This window comes from Ovis aries, chromosome 13 (genome assembly GCF_016772045.2).
Source record: "Ovis aries strain OAR_USU_Benz2616 breed Rambouillet chromosome 13, ARS-UI_Ramb_v3.0, whole genome shotgun sequence".
Lineage (NCBI taxonomy): Eukaryota > Metazoa > Chordata > Mammalia > Artiodactyla > Bovidae > Ovis > Ovis aries.
The window spans coordinates 66,443,445-66,458,288 of NC_056066.1; the positions used below are offsets into that span (position 1 = coordinate 66,443,445).

At 51.5% G+C, this 14,844-nt stretch overlaps 2 protein-coding genes across 9 annotated transcripts in view; one reads left to right on the forward strand and one right to left on the reverse strand.

Moving 5' to 3' along the window:
* The window catches only part of BLCAP (BLCAP apoptosis inducing factor), a 35,611-nt gene extending 22,750 nt beyond the window's left edge, over window positions 1-12,861 (reverse strand). For 2 of the 7 annotated variants that reach the window (XR_006055779.2, XR_009596108.1), the window contains exons 1-2: window positions 12,627-12,861; window positions 7,924-10,440 (exon numbers count right to left, since the gene is read on the reverse strand). The gene's annotated coding sequence lies outside the window, so the exon portion shown is untranslated. Of the gene's footprint in view, window positions 1-91; window positions 413-7,923; window positions 10,441-12,626 lie in introns of those variants that run through there. The other 5 variants (XR_009596111.1, XR_009596110.1, XR_006055780.2 and 2 more) reach the window with 5 other exon arrangements.
* NNAT (neuronatin) lies at window positions 1,219-3,605 on the forward strand. 2 transcript variants are annotated; one of them, XM_027977182.2, is made up of 3 exons: window positions 1,219-1,379; window positions 2,289-2,369; window positions 2,595-3,605. In XM_027977182.2, exons 1-3 carry the CDS (start codon window positions 1,308-1,310, stop codon window positions 2,685-2,687), a joined length of 246 nt encoding a protein of 81 aa, XP_027832983.2. In that variant the 5' UTR covers window positions 1,219-1,307; the 3' UTR covers window positions 2,688-3,605. The 2 variants fall into 2 exon arrangements, with proteins under 2 accessions (XP_027832983.2, XP_027832984.2); XM_027977183.2 differs by lacking the exon at window positions 2,289-2,369.
* Window positions 12,862-14,844: the final 1,983 nt, after the last annotated feature.

The window sequence follows — 14,844 nt, forward strand, 5'->3', positions numbered from 1 at the left end:
ATCTGCCAACTTCTTCGAAAGTCAAAATAGGAAAAAAAAAAAATCTCCCTTCTGCTTCATCCAACATGACCACTTGCCCAAGTTCACTTACGCTCTCCATCTGCCGCCGGCACTGTATAGAACTTGCCCTCGATGCGATTTTAATCAGAATTAATTGTCTATCCATATTGGGGCAAATGCCAGTTGGCGCCTGTGCCAGGCAGTCGCTGGAGAGAAGTGCGCTTGAGCGTCGGGCCACTGGTACGCCAGGGCCGCGCTCGCAGACCGCGATCCAGTCTTCCTGCCGCGCCTGCTATCCGAACCGCAGTAGCCACGACCCTCCAGTGGCTGTAGCAAAACCCCGCTCCGAACTCCAGGCGGCCAGCTTAACGGGTACAAAGAACCTCGCGGGCTGCGGAAGACCTACCAGGGCCTGGGGGTAGGGTAGCAGAGGTTGAAATAACTCACCTAGCAGAAAACTATCCCAGAGCGCCTTCAGACGACTACTTTGGAGAGCTCATCCCATCCCTTTCGCGCACACAAAGGCGCCATCCCGGCCACTTCCCATCCTACAAGGTAGACACCCGGTGACTATCGCTCTTCCACCTAGGGCTCAGTGTCCTGGCTCAGCTCCCTACAACTGCCACGGCTGCAGATCTAACAACCGTAAGAAGCGGGATGTGAGGAATCCCTGAAAGGTTCCGAGCGCAGGGACTCTTGCAAAGCAGAGGACGTGGGCTTCTAACACATTGAGTATTAGAAAAAGAATACTGTGCAGGGGACCTGTGAAGTCAAGGCTTCTAGAAGGGGCACCTGTTTTTGCTCCGCAGGGCAGACGATCCCTAACTTAGGTCCCCTTGATTTTCCACCTGAGCCCAAGGTGCGATATAGCGCAGCATCGGACACTGGGCTCGAATCTGCAGGCTTGGGGTCAGAGAGAGGGGTTCCGCTACCAAGAAGCGCGCGCCTCTACTTCCACCCTATGCGCCAACTCAGAGTAACATTTCCCATTTTAAATTAAAATTCAAAGAGCGGGCACAGCGGAATCTTCTGGAAAGGGGCGAAGATGAACTCAGGAGGCGGGGGTCGATGTGGAAAGAGCAGATGGATTATTTTTTTTCCTCTTCTGACGAATGAGGAGCGCCCCCAGCTACCCCTCCTCACGGACCCCCCGCCCAAGTGCGCATGCGCACTTGGGCAGCGGGCAGATACTTAAGGCGCGGCCACCGCGGTTGCGGCAGTGCGCCCAACAGCGGACTCCGAGAGGCCAGCGGACCTCGGAACCAGCAGCACTCGCTCTCAACCACCCACCCACCAGTCTCGGAACCATGGCGGCAGTGGCGGCAGCGTCGGCTGAATTGCTCATCATCGGCTGGTACATTTTCCGCGTGCTGCTGCAGGTAAGCGTGCTCGGGTTCTGGGTGGGAGAGGGTCCCGATGCGCGTCCCCAGAACCGGCAAGCCCGCGTTGCAGTTGCCGCATCCCAACCCCTCCTGCCCCAACTGCCGCGATCCTTGCCCGCCCAAGTGCCGCGGGCGGCACTGCACGCCCCCGCCCGTTCCCTGCGCCCTCCTCCTTGCGTAGACCCTTCCCAGTGCGCCCGCTCGGGAACAAAGAGTTGGGGCGCGGCGGGCGCCTGCCGCTGATGATCACCGAGGCTCTTAGCGACCAACGTGGTAAGAAAATCCCGCTACACCAGATTCCACCCCAGGAGGGAGGCGGGGCACTTCTGTTTTGCGAAGAGAGACTTTACCGCTCATAGTAAAATTTTTCTGCCTTAAAAAAATTGCGCATTGCGGAAAAATTTTCCTTCAGAAAATACAGGATTTGTGGGGGTGGGACAAAAAATAAGTTAGAAAAAGACATTTCTCAGGGAAAAAACCCCAGCACTTTGCAAAAGCCACCAATACAACAAATCAGAAAAATTCGCGGGAAAAAATGAATTAGAGAAATCGCGCATTGCAGGAAGAATCAGACAAAAGCACTTGGCAGAAAAAAATACATTAGATAAAAAAACGCACTGCAGAAAAAAATCAGACAAAGGATCTAACAGAAATTATGAATCAATAAAAGCGCTCTCAAGAAAACAATTAGAGGAAAAGGTTCTTTGCAGGAAAAATAGGAAAAAAGTGCTTCCGAAAAAGGACAGTTCGCTTTATTTAAAAATAGTGAAATTGCTTTGTGTAAAAAGAAATATATTAGAAGAAAGCGCTTTGTACATAAAATCATCTACCCTAAAAGCACCCCTTGGAGGAAGAATTCCCTGCTAAAGGAATCCTTTGCCAAAGGAATCGCATATTTCCTTCAAGGTGTTCCTGGAATGCTGCATTTACTGGGTAGGATTCGCTTTTCGAAATCCTCCAGGGACACAGCCCATTGCGAGAAGTGAGGTATACCTAAGTTGTGGGTCCAATCAGCTTGCGGCCATGCAGCCTTCAGCACAGTTGGAAAAGCTCCAGCTGCCCTGACTCGTGGACAAGCTGCGCCCGCACCCGCCTCTCCTCATTGGACAGGCGGGCGGGGCAGGGGGCGGGGCGGGGGCGGGCCCGGCAGCGCTGCAGGCACTGCGGGTGCCCGCCTCTAAGGGCAGGTCCTGGGTCTCTCGCTCGCCACAGGTGTTCAGGTACTCCCTGCAGAAGCTGGCATACACGGTGTCGAGAACCGGACGGCACGTGCTGGGAGAGCGCCGCCAGCGGGCCCCCAACTGAGGCTCCAGCCCGCTCCCCTGGGCGGCCGCGTCACCAGGTGCTCCTGTGCCATTCCACCAGCACGGGAGCCAGCGCCGCGCAGGAATGGGGCGTCCCCTGTGCCCTCTCGCCAGAGGAGCACTTGCCAAGGTCAGTGAGGGGCTGGTAGGCCCCCGGAGAAGCAGCACCGACAATGACGACAACACGAGATCCCTTCCCCACCCCTTTGCACCCCTCCCACTGCGGGTGGCCTAGAGGGAGGAGGGGGGCTCGGAGGGAGCAGACTCTTGAGATCTGGGCACAGGCAACGCATTCAGATCTGGACCAAGTCGGGACAGCGCCATCCCAGCCCCGCAGCCATGGCCATGCCAGCAGGCCGCACCACAGAGATCCAGACAACTACACCAGCCAGCAGAGTGGACATTCCAGCATCACCAGCCGAAGCCCTGAATCTCGGTGCAGCAGACCAGACGAGCAGCAACTCTGTGCCTGTGTGGCAGGACTGGAGGGCAGAGGGTGAGGGGGGAGGGTTAAGAAGCAGAGCAGGGCCCTCACTGTCCTTTGCCTAAGGCATGTGCATTCCAGCCTTGCTGCCTTTGCTCCCTCGATTCCCCTTTCTTCCTCACTGCCACCCCAAAGAAATGTGTCACTCAATTTGGACCTACTGAACAAGAAAACGAATCCCATCTTTATCAAAACACCTTCTCCAAGCCCCCAGCCCCTCACTGATCTTGAATCCCCCAGGTCTCATGCAATTGTGGTCAATATTGTGGTAATCGCTAATTGTAATAATTGTATAAGTGTGCATTAGTTGTATCTCCCCGGCTAGATTGTAAGCTCCTGGAGGACAGGGACCGCCTCTACTAAAAATAAAAAAGTACCTCCCCTGTCTCGCACAGTGTCCCAGGACCCTGCGGGGCGGTGGAGGCGCACCAAAAATTTTGTCTCCTGTCACTTCTTATGGCTTCAACACATACTTCTAAGACTGGTCTGGGTGGGCACACTACTTGGGGTGGAGGGAGGCAACAAAATGGGAATAAGCCTTCACACACCCAGTTTCATCTCAACACTGTCCTAATAAAAAGGACGTCACCCCCCACCACCCACAGGAAAAGGGGGAACCATTTTCACTTCTGGTCTCGAAATAAGGGACCACTTATCCCTCCCCAAAGGGGTGGGCTTCACTCATCCTGGGATAGGGGCCTTGGCAAAGATGAGGAAAGAAAGATGGGAGGGGGAAAACATGGGAGGAGGCGAAGGGTAGAAGGAGGGGGAAAGGGGGGGGATGTGGGAGGAGGGAAAGGAGGCGGAGGGAAGGTGGGAGGAGGGAAAGGAGGAGGAGTGGAAAGGTGGGAGGAGGGAAAGGAGGAGGAGTGGAAAGGTGGGAGGAGGGAAAGGAGGAGGAGGGAAGGTGGGAGGAGGAGCGGGAAGGTGGGAGGAGTGGAAAGGTGGGAGGAGCCCTAGGTCCCTGAGGATACTAGGGACCAAGAGGGTAATCAGGAATTCAGAACACAAAGTCTTGGGGATCCATCCAGGATCCCCAAGGAAACAAGCATGGGGTACACAGGTTTGGACACTGCTGGTGTTCTGCCGTTCAGTCAGGTCTGACTCTGCGACTCTATGGATTGCAGCACGCCACACTTCCCTGGGATAAAAGGTGTGGTGTGGCTCTCCCCTGCCCAGCTCACTCCTTCAGGCCCTATAACCTCTACCAGGACTGCGACATGGGCATCCCGCCAGGCCGGCCTAGTCTCCCAGGGCCTCCTCCCCAACCCTCAGGAACCTCTCTCCAGCTCACTTTCCCCATCACTGGGTTCTCTGCTTCTCCCACCCTTAGCCTCCATATTCCTAAGGGTGCTTACCAGGCCCCCGACCCTGGGCTCTCCCCTGCCATCATGCCAGGGTGGGTAGGTGGGCAGGCTGCTCAGCTCCTGACTTCTCTCTCCCACTCCTCAGTGAGTCAGGGCTTCTTTTACGTGGGGTCAGATGACTGCCCCACCAAGTGGCTCTGCCGCCTGTTCAGCCTCGTCTGTGCTTTATGTGTTCCTGTCACCACACACCTGTTCCCGGGTCAACATCCAGGGAGTGAGCTGGAGGGCCATAAATCTTTCTGCCACTTCCTTAAATCCCTTAGTCACAGCTGTCGCAAGCACTTCTAGAGCACAGAGGACCTCAATCCCTTGAGCCTCATGTTGCCCGCCCCTAATCCAGCCCCTAGCATTTCTCAGGCCAACCACCAGCACCTTCAGAGGCACCTATAACTTGAGTTCAAGATTAGAGAATTAAGGGGGTGGAGGGTGCAGACCTCAGTTCAGGTAGTGGCCTTGCCATTGGTCAGCCCAGGGAACCTGGTCAAGTCACTCCTAGTCCTACCTTTAGTTCCCCTCTGTGAAAGGACTGCTAAGATCCCAGGGAACCCCAACCTGCTAGAAACATTCTACCATTAAAGTGGCAATCAGGACTCAACGGGACTGGGGTGGGGATGTACGATCCAAGGCTTGGGCTGGGTGGTTCCAGTCCTTACCACAGCCTGAAGGTTGGGGCAGGTCTCCTCATGCCCCAGGGTGACTCAGCAGCAGGCAATGTCCACACCTCCCTTCTGAAGCCCATATCTTGGCAAGCCTCAAGACTGGGAGTATTCGTGGTTTTCCACACTCAACCGGGAGACCCGTAAACATATTCCAACACGTGTTCTCAATGAAGGGTGCCCCTCCTCGCAGAGCCTTCAAGGGGTGTGCCCCATGGCCCCACTGCCCCAGATGCTCTAGTCTTGGCCCAAGTATAAGGCAGCTGGGCTTAGGGAGACGAGATGAGGCAGCATGGAAGTGCCTGGATGCTCTTGACACAGTAGGCCCCCCTTTAAAAAGGCAGGAGGCTGCTGGCAGCCCCAGGGCTTCCCAGATGATCCTGGCAAAGCCTCACTGCAGGGCTTCCTCCATCCATCCAGCAGCAGGACTTTGAGTGTGGCATGATGAGATGACAGACTTCCCGGCCAGGGCTGCCCTGGTGGGCTGCACTCACACAGGCGGCTTAAACATGCCAAGTCCACTCCCCCCGCCCTTCTGCTCCGCATCAAGCCCTCACGTTATGGGAGGAAACACAGTCCACTGGAGAAGACGGAAGGAATGTGTTCATTTTCCACTCCTGTTCAAGTGCTTAGAAGTCTGGTCCAAAACTAACTTGTTTATAAAATTTTTTTTCCAGAAGCAATACCATTAAAACATTTTATTCTGATAGAGAACAATGGGAGGAGTTAAAAATGACTACAATTTTGTTGCAAAGCCCTTAGTCCACAGCACCCCCCTTTCCTTAAATTTTCTCTACCACCCCCGCTTTGCCTCCACGAGACCAAGGATAGAGCAGATGAGTTATGAAGGAACTGGAATGGCTGAGTGGGACTCCCAACAGCAGGCAAGGCTCTTGGGACAAATGCCCCCAGAGGATGTTAGTCTCTTAGCCTAACCAGCTTCGGTTAAACCCCAAAGGGGTTTAGGTACCCTGACCGTTGAGAGTTGTGGGGTGCTATGTGACACCATTACCTCTCCCTGTGGAATATTTGGATTTCGATGGAAGGACAGGTTTCTTGAGCTTCAGCTGCAGGACAGCAACAGCTTATTACGTGTGGGTTGGAGGTGGGAGCAGGTGTGCTGTAAGCCATTTGCTAGACAACTATTTTCAAACCTGTACCTACTCAGGAGCCAGCACCCTAAAGTGAGATTCTAAATTTGCAGTTAGTTTCACCCCCAGAGATTTAAACGTGCACACACATACAAAACATTAATCTCACAACAGTCTCTTTTTCCCTGGTGACCTCTGATTTCCTCTATAAGCCCCAGAGACATGCCACCATCTTCTCTGGTTATGGTCCTGCTTAACCTCCCCTCTCCCTTTCTCCCTCCCATGGGGCCCATTCCCCAGCAGGATCCAGATTACAGAGCATTCCCAGAACAGGAAGTCAGAGAGGCAAGCCACACATGGTCCTTGGTATATCACACAGTGACAGGCTTGAAATGGAATGCATATGCTTCGAAGATAAGAGAACAACAACAGAAAAACACAACCAAACCCAGACTTCAAGATTCCTCTTTGAAACAACAGATTACAGACAAAAGGGTAAACTGTTATTGGCAGCAATTCTAACAAGACCTGTTTTAGTTATGGAAGTGATCTGGTCACTGGAAACCGACCAGGGCTCGGCAATCTTTCAACAGCTTTGCTTGACATTAATTAGTCTCTGATTTCAAACAAATAAATAAACAAGATCTAACACTTGGCATTAGCACTTAAGCTGGAACTTTTTTGAGGGGTGGGGGGGAGGTTCTGGCTTTGGTGCTGCCGTCCAGAAGGCTGAGGGGATGGTGGTACCATGTCAGGTAAGGCAAAGAGAAGCCGTCCCCAAGACACCAGTTCCCTGTAAGGGATAAAACACGATCCATACCTATAAACAGAAAGACCATTTCTTTCCTAGGATAGACCCCAGTGCGCCCCAACATTTAGCGTTGCAAAGGGACATGCAGGCCTCGAAGGAAATTAAAGAAGCTGTGGAAGGGGGAAGGAAAAATCAACTGTCCTCCATCCCCCATTCTTTCCAGGCCATTAGTGTGCCAGGCATTTCATTCCTTCAGCTGCCGTTGAGGGCCACTCCCCATATATATTGCAGGAAAGGGAACGGGTGTCTAGACTTGGCGTAAAGAACCACCCGCGCCCCAAAGCAGAGCGTCAACCTATCACCCCAGACAGCACGGCGGGGACCCGGGGAGGGAGACCTTTTTCTCCCCCCTCTCCTCTATGCCCCTTCTGATTTAAAAAAAAAAAAAAAAAGAGGAAGAAAAAGCAACTGAAGTGGCGGGGACAGAGTGACAGATCTCTCACAAGCTGGGCCCCCTGCCACGGGTCCCGGGGGCTGAAGACACGGTGGTCGTACCCCCAGCCCCGCGCTCCCCGGTTCTGCCTGCCCCTTCCCGGGAGCTGACAAGCGAGCGCTGACCTTGGAGGCCAGAACAAGAACCCAGGAGGCTGGGGATCCGCCCTCGGGCCAGGAAGGTAGTAGCCCCCTCCCCCGCCCCCATAAGGCCCGGCCCGGAGGCCAAACAGCGCGATCACGTGACACCGGACAGGGGCGGCCCCCAGGGTGCGCGGAAGGAAAACCCCAGAGAGGGGCCGGACGACGCCTTAAGGTGACCCCGAAGGGACAACATGGCGGCGCGGTCGCATGAGGGCCTCTCATCCCGCCCCCCGGAGGCCGACGCCACGGTACCTGCGAGACCCGCCATGGCGCCGCCGCCGCTGCTGTCGCCTTCGCTGCCGCGACCCTCTTCCACCTCAGCTCGCCACCGACGCCGCAGGAAGCCGGGGAGCCGCCCCCTTCGTCTTCTAGTCGAGCCGGTCGAGGACCCCTCCTGGAATCGGGCTGCCTACAGCAGACGCCTGATCCAGCGACCTAAATTCTGGGGGCTCGCCCTGGCCTCATACGCTCCTAACATTTGCATAGATGACCATTTGAAGATTTTTATTAGTGTGTGCCGAAATCTGCGGGCTCTGGACTCTTCAAATCCGAAGAGTTTTTGATCAGGCGCGTCCTGAACAGCCCCGAGTCACAGCTCCCTTGGTCCCCTCATGCATATGCAGTAGATTGTGATCTTTGCACTCGGGGAGCGGAGTGGGTGTACCCTAGTCTCCGTAGGTGATCAGTTTCACTCTTGGGGATGACCCGTGTTCTGCGGGGAAACCCTTAAGTCGGCCTCCTCCCCGGCCCCTTTACCAAGGCCAGCGGTCAGGAGCGGAAATATTCCGGCTCAGAATTTACGATTTGACTTGAGTCAGGACCTAACTTCCCCTTGTGCTGTACTTTGCTACTTGCCTTGACTCTTCGGTTCCCCAAGTTTGATTGGATACCTACATAACAGGGTTGTTATAGGAATTAAATGACTCAGTGTATCCATCTATTAGCTAATTAAACACATTCCTTGAGCAGTTACTGTGTAAGTGCAGTGCTAAAGGCAAGAGGATAGAATGGAGAGTGACATAGGCGCTGTTTTAACTCAAAACGCTGCCCTGCTAGTGGGGGAAAAAGTGGGGGAAGGTGGGAAACTGGTCATCAAATTACTTACGTGTGGAATCTAAGCTATGACACAAATGAACAAATCTACGAAGCTGACGCGCAGACATAGAGAACAGACTTGTGGTTGGGGGGAGGAGGATGGATTTGGAATCTGGGATTAGCAGATGCAACATATAGAATGGATAAATAAGATCTGTATAGCACAGGGAACTGTATTCAGTATTCTATGATAAACCATAATGAAAAGGAATATGAAAAGAACTGTATATATATGTGTATAACTGAGTCACTTTGCTGTACAGCATAAATTACCACATTATAAATCAACTATATGTCAAAATTTTAAAACATCAAAACGATCACTTAATACTTTTAATCAAATCAACATATAATTATGGATGATGGGAAGTGCTGGGGGGGGCGGAATGAAGAGTGTTATGAAAAATTAATGGAGTCTTAATGTAGGGTGAGGGCTTCCCAGGTGGCTCAGTGGTAAAGAATCTGCCTGCCGATGCAGAAGATGCAAGAGATGTGATCCCTGGGTCAGGAAGATCCCTGAGAGGGAGAAGGAAATGGCAACCAGCTCGGGTACTCCTGCTTGGAAAATCCCATGGACTGAGGAGCCTGGTGGGCTGCAGTCCATGGGGCTGCAATTGGACACGAGGAGCAACTGAACAACAACAAATGCAGGGTGAAGAGTGAGGGTGGACTCTCCTTGGGAAGCTGGCATTTAGGCTGAAAAAGCAAGGATAGTTAAGAGTTGTTTGGGGCAAGACTGAGAGGGGAAATGTTCTAGGCAGAAAGAACTGCTTGTCCCAGATGTTGTGGAGGAGGGAAGGAGCCAGTGAGGGTGAGGAATGAGCAAGTAGTGCAGATAGCGCTGCCTAATGAATTTGGATTTTATCTTGAGAGTAAGGAGAACCGTTTGCATCACGGGAATCATACCAGGTCTGGGTTTCTGAAAGGCCACCCTGGCTTCATGGCTCAGAAAACACTTTCCAGTGGGTGTGGGGAGACCAGGTAGAAGGCTGCTGAAGGTTTCCAGATGCCAACCTGTGACCCTGGCAAGGTCGTGGCTTGGGGAGGTGGAGATGCAAAGAATCTCAGATGGGATGTGGGTGGTTGTTGAGGCATCAGTGATGATACCTCCATCTTTGCCTCGGGTATGCAGGAATGGAAGAGTCCTTGACTAAGGCAGTAAAGCCTGCAGAAGGCTCAGATTGAGGGGAAAGATCAAGTTTGGCTAAGAAGGCAAGTTTGAAAAGCCTGGGCAATGACTGGATTGAGAAGGTCAATCAGTTCAGTTCAGTATCAGTTGCTCAGTCGTGTGCGACTCTTTGTGACCCCATGAATCGCAGCACGCCAGGCATCCCTGTCCATCACCAACTCCCAGGGTTCACTCAAACTCACGTCCATCGAGTCGGTGATGCCATCCAGCCATCTCACCCTCTGTCGCCATGAAATTAAAAGACGCTTACTCCTTGGAAGGAAAGTTATGACCAACCTAGATAGCATATTGAAAAGCAGAGACATTACTTTGCCAACAAAGGTCCATCTAGTCAAGACTATGGTTTTTCCAGTGGTCATGTATGGATGTGAGAAGGTCAGCAGGCGGTTGTATATGAGACTGGGGCTCCAAAGAGAGGTCTGGGCTGGAGACATATTTTGGTAGCATCAACACACAGCACACACGTCATGGTTCTGGATGAGAGCCTAGAAAACAAAGGTAGATTTAAAAGTAGGCAGAGGAGGAGGAGACAAGAAAGGAGGCTGAGAAGCAGTGACCTGTGGGGTATGAGGAGGACCAGGTGAGCATGGGATTCCAGAGAGAAGGTTTAAGGGTGGAGGGAGTGTTTGGTGGTGCTGTCTGCTGTGGAGGAAGGAAATGGCACCGTTCAGTTTGGTTACCAGGGGGACTTATGGACTGTATCCTTTATGATTCTAGTTCCAAACAGAAGACCCTAATTCACTTGGCTTAAAAAAATAAGTACCCCGCCACTCAGTGGTAGATTAATTGAATGGCTTGGCCATGTCCTTACGGATATTCCATCTCTCAGGTCCATTCCAGGTCTGCCCCGCTGTCCTCATGTTGGTTTCGTACTCACGGTCATAAAATGGCCACCCCAGATCCTGGAGTCCCATCCACATCAAGGAGATGACCATTCCCCCAGAGGTAAGACTCAAACTAGATGTGACTTCTGTCTTGCTGCCTCTGGACTGAGGGATCTATGTGCTCATGCCAGGCGCACCCAATATCCAACACTGGAGGAAAAGAGGAGTCTCACAGTGGAAACTTGTTTAGAAAAGAGAAAGGCTAAGCACTGGCAAGGGTGTGGAGCAACCAAAATTCTTGCCCACTGCCTGTGAGAGAGGAAATCGGTACAATCACTTCAGAATACTGGCAGTTTCTGCTCAATGTAAGCAGACACCTATGCTATGACCTAGAATTTCCACTCCTTGCTTTTCATTCCAAGACAAATGAGTGCTTATTACAAAGAGACTTGTGCAAGGATTTAGAAAAATATTTATTTGGTTGTGCCAGCTCTTAGTTGCGGCACGCAGAAATCTGTTTTGCATCACTCGGGACCCTTCCTTGCAGTGCAGGAACTCTAGCGGTACTTGGGCTTCAGTAGTTGCTCTGTGGCACATGGGACTCTTAATTCCACCACCAGGGATGGAGCCCAAATCCCCTGCATTGCAAGGCAGATTCTTAACCGCTGTACTGCCAGGAAAGTCCCTTGTGCAAGGGTTTTCATAGCAGATTTATTCATAGCTCAAAGAGGACATAACCCAGTGTTCATAAACAGAATGGATAAATAAATTATGGCGTGTCCATCCAATGGAATACTATGTTTATATATAAAAAAGCACAAATTGTTGGGAGTCCCCTGGTGCCCTAGTGATTAGGAATCTGGGCTTTTACTGCTGTGGCCTGGGTTCAGTCCCTGATGGGGGAACTGAAATCCTACAAACCGAGTGGCATGGCATAAGAAAAAAAATAATGAGTTGCTGACTCGTGACCATGTAGATTATAGTCATGGAGAGTATGTGGATCGAAAGACTCCAGATGCAAAACAACACATCATGTATGATTCCATTCCCAGGAAGTTCCAGGGCAGGCAAAACTGACCTACAGTTCTAAAAATCAGAATAGTAGTCACCTGGGTCAGAGGAGGGCATAGAGATGGGAGAGGAGCAGGAGGGAATTTTCTGGGGTGCTGGCAAAGGTCCATATCTCAGTCTGGATGGTGATGATGTGGGCAGAAATTCAGCAAGCTATATCTTAAGATTAGAGGATTTTACATACTTTATGTATGTTATATCCCAAGAAAAAGAAAAGATATTCAGAAGGAGGAGGAGGTCCTGCCGTCCATGGGGTGCAGCGTGTGCAGCTGAGCAAGAATCAGAACGTGCATTTTTGGAGGAACGTCACCCTCCAGCGACCCTCTGGGCATTGACAAGGTCCCAGGGGCAAACCTTCTCCCCCTCAGGGCCCAGAAAACAGGTGAAGGTGAGGCAGGGCCTCTAATTCGTAAGGAACTGACTTCCCTTTTTGCACAGGACAGCTGCACCCATCCCCCTCCTGCCCAGCTCCGTTCCAGGTAGCAGAAATGACACCAGAGCTGACCTGAGGGACCTGGAAGGTCTTTCTGCCCTCAAATTTTGCTCAACAGAGCCAATCTGCCCCCTCCCCCAGATACCAAGACTCACCTGTGACTCCCACCCTCTCCTGCTTCACGCCTCCCACATCTTGTCCATTCCTTCACAGTCTCCCCTCAGGCCTTTCCTGGCCTCACTAGCAAAGCCTTGGTCCAGACCACAGTCCTCTCTTTCCTTGACACTGTATTGGCCTCCTAGCAGGTCTCCCTCCCCACCCGCCCCCCGACTTCCCATCTCACCCAGAATCTGCATTCCCCACACAGCAGCTAGGATGACCCTTCTAAGATGGCCTTGTCACTGGTCCTCTTGAGGGGGTGGCCCCCTCTACCCGCCACCACGTCTTCACCTGTCAGTAGCCTCTCCAGTGTCGAAGCCCCAGGTCAATCCACGAAGCCTTCGCATTCAGTCAGCAAACATTTATTGAGCACCTAAAATGTGGCCCAGTCCTGTGCTAGGCATGGAGGATAGAGAAATGAGACAAACGCCCTATGTACACGGTCCGGGGAGGTGGGCAGTTATGCAACGCCCATCTGTGCGCACTTCCTGCATCTGTTAACTCTCACTTGGCTACAGCTGCTTGAGGGCAGGGCTCGTTTTGAGGTCACTTCTTGGTCTCAGAGCACAGGATAGGGCCCGGCAGGAAGGAGGAGGCAGTAACTGGTGAATGAATGGATGGATGGATGAAAAGCCAGGAAAATCTCTGCCCTTTCTCATTTGCCTCCAAGCCTCTGATTTAGCTGGTAACCAGGTCCATGGAAGTTGGTTGGAACTGGATGGCAAATCTGGAGCTAAATGATAACGAATCAGCAAAAGGTTGTTATTTATAGCACAAGCTTTGGGGAACCGATAAGACCTACTTTCCTAGATCATCATTCCACATGACAATAGTGTTTTTTGCAGATCAACATTATTTCCTTATCAAGACAGGAAAGTCAGGAAATTTAACTGGAAGAGAACAATAGTTATTTGCTAAATCACCGAAGAAGCTATGTGATATCAAAAGATTTAAAATGTAGTAAGATGCAAATATATATGAAAACAGAAACAGATTCACAGATGTTGAGAACAAACTCGTGGTTATCAATAAGGAGAGGGAAGAAAGGAGGGGCAAGATAACGATAAGAGATTATAAGACACAAACTACTATGTATAAAAATAAGCAACAAGAGTATATTGTACAGCATGGAGAAATACAGCCATTATTTTGCAATAACCTTAAATGGAATATAATCTATAAAAAGGTTGACTCACTATGCTGCACACCTGAAACTAATATTGTAAATCAACTATACTCTAATTTAAAAAATGTAATAAGAAACACTGTTACCAAGCAGTGAGCTCTGCAGTAGCACAGATTGCAGCCAGAATGCCAGGGTTTTAGTCCCACTCTGCGTTCACTGGCTGTGTGACTGAACAAGTGGCTTAACCTCTCTGTGCCTCGCATTGCCATGGGCGGAGTTGGCGTGATCAAGCCTCATCGCATTTCCCAGGGGTATAATGAGGAAAACTTGAGACTCTGTCCCATGTGTTTGTTCCTGAGAATTCAAGAAGTTCATGCTTAGTTTTGCTCTTTTTCTGTTAAGTGAAGTATATGAAGTGAAAGTCGCTCAGTCATGTCTGACTCTTTGCGACCCCGTGGACTATACAGTCCATGGAATTCTCCAGGCCAGAATACTGGAGTGGGTAGCCTTTCCCTTCTCCAGGGGATCTTCCCAACCCAGGGAAGTCTCGTGCATTGCAAGTAGATTCTTCACCAGCTGAGCCACAGGGAAGCCCCTTTTTCTGTTGACAGTGTCACAAAGTTAGCACTCAAAGCTACCTATTAGTACAAATGGAGTCCCTTGTTCAGCAAGGAGATCAAACCAGTCAATCCTAAAGGAAAACAACCCTGAATACTCGTTGGAAGGACTGTTGCTGAAGTTCCAATACTTTGGCCACCTGATGCAAAGAACCAGCTCACTGGAAAAGACCCTGATGTTGGGAAAGACTGAAGGCAAAAGGAGAAAGGGGAGGCAGAAGATGGGATAGATAGCATCACTGGCTCAATGGACATGAATTTGAGCAAACTCTGGGAGATAGTGAAGGACAGGGGAGCCTGGTGTTCTGCAGTCCAGGGGGTCACAAACAGTTGGACACGACTTAGTGACTGAACAACAAATGGACGGAACAGGCTATCCCCGGGGCTGGATGAGCTGTGGAGCCCTGGTGGGGAGGGCGCCTCCCAACCATGGCCCTTAAATTTGCCATCCTCAGGGAGGCAGGACAAGTGGAGTCAAGTCCCAGACCTGCTATCATGACCTTGAGAAGTTCCTGCCCAAGCTGTCTTCCGTCTCTCCCAGGTCCTTTGGTTCCAGACTTCAGTTCAGTTCAGTCGCTCAGTCGTGTCCGACTCTTTGCGACCCCATGAATCGCAGCACACCAGGCCTCCCTGTCCATCACCATCTCCCGGAGTTCACT

Coding starts and splice junctions, on each gene's coding strand:
- NNAT (XM_027977182.2), top strand. CDS start 1,308: ATGGCGGCAGTGGCGGCAGCGTCGGCTGAATTGCTCATCATCGGCTGG. Junction 1,380..2,288: donor TTTTCCGCGTGCTGCTGCAG/GTAAGCGTGCTC, acceptor ATTTCCTTCAAG/GTGTTCCTGGAATGCTGCAT. Junction 2,370..2,594: donor AGCCCATTGCGAGAAGTGAG/GTATACCTAAGT, acceptor CGCTCGCCACAG/GTGTTCAGGTACTCCCTGCA.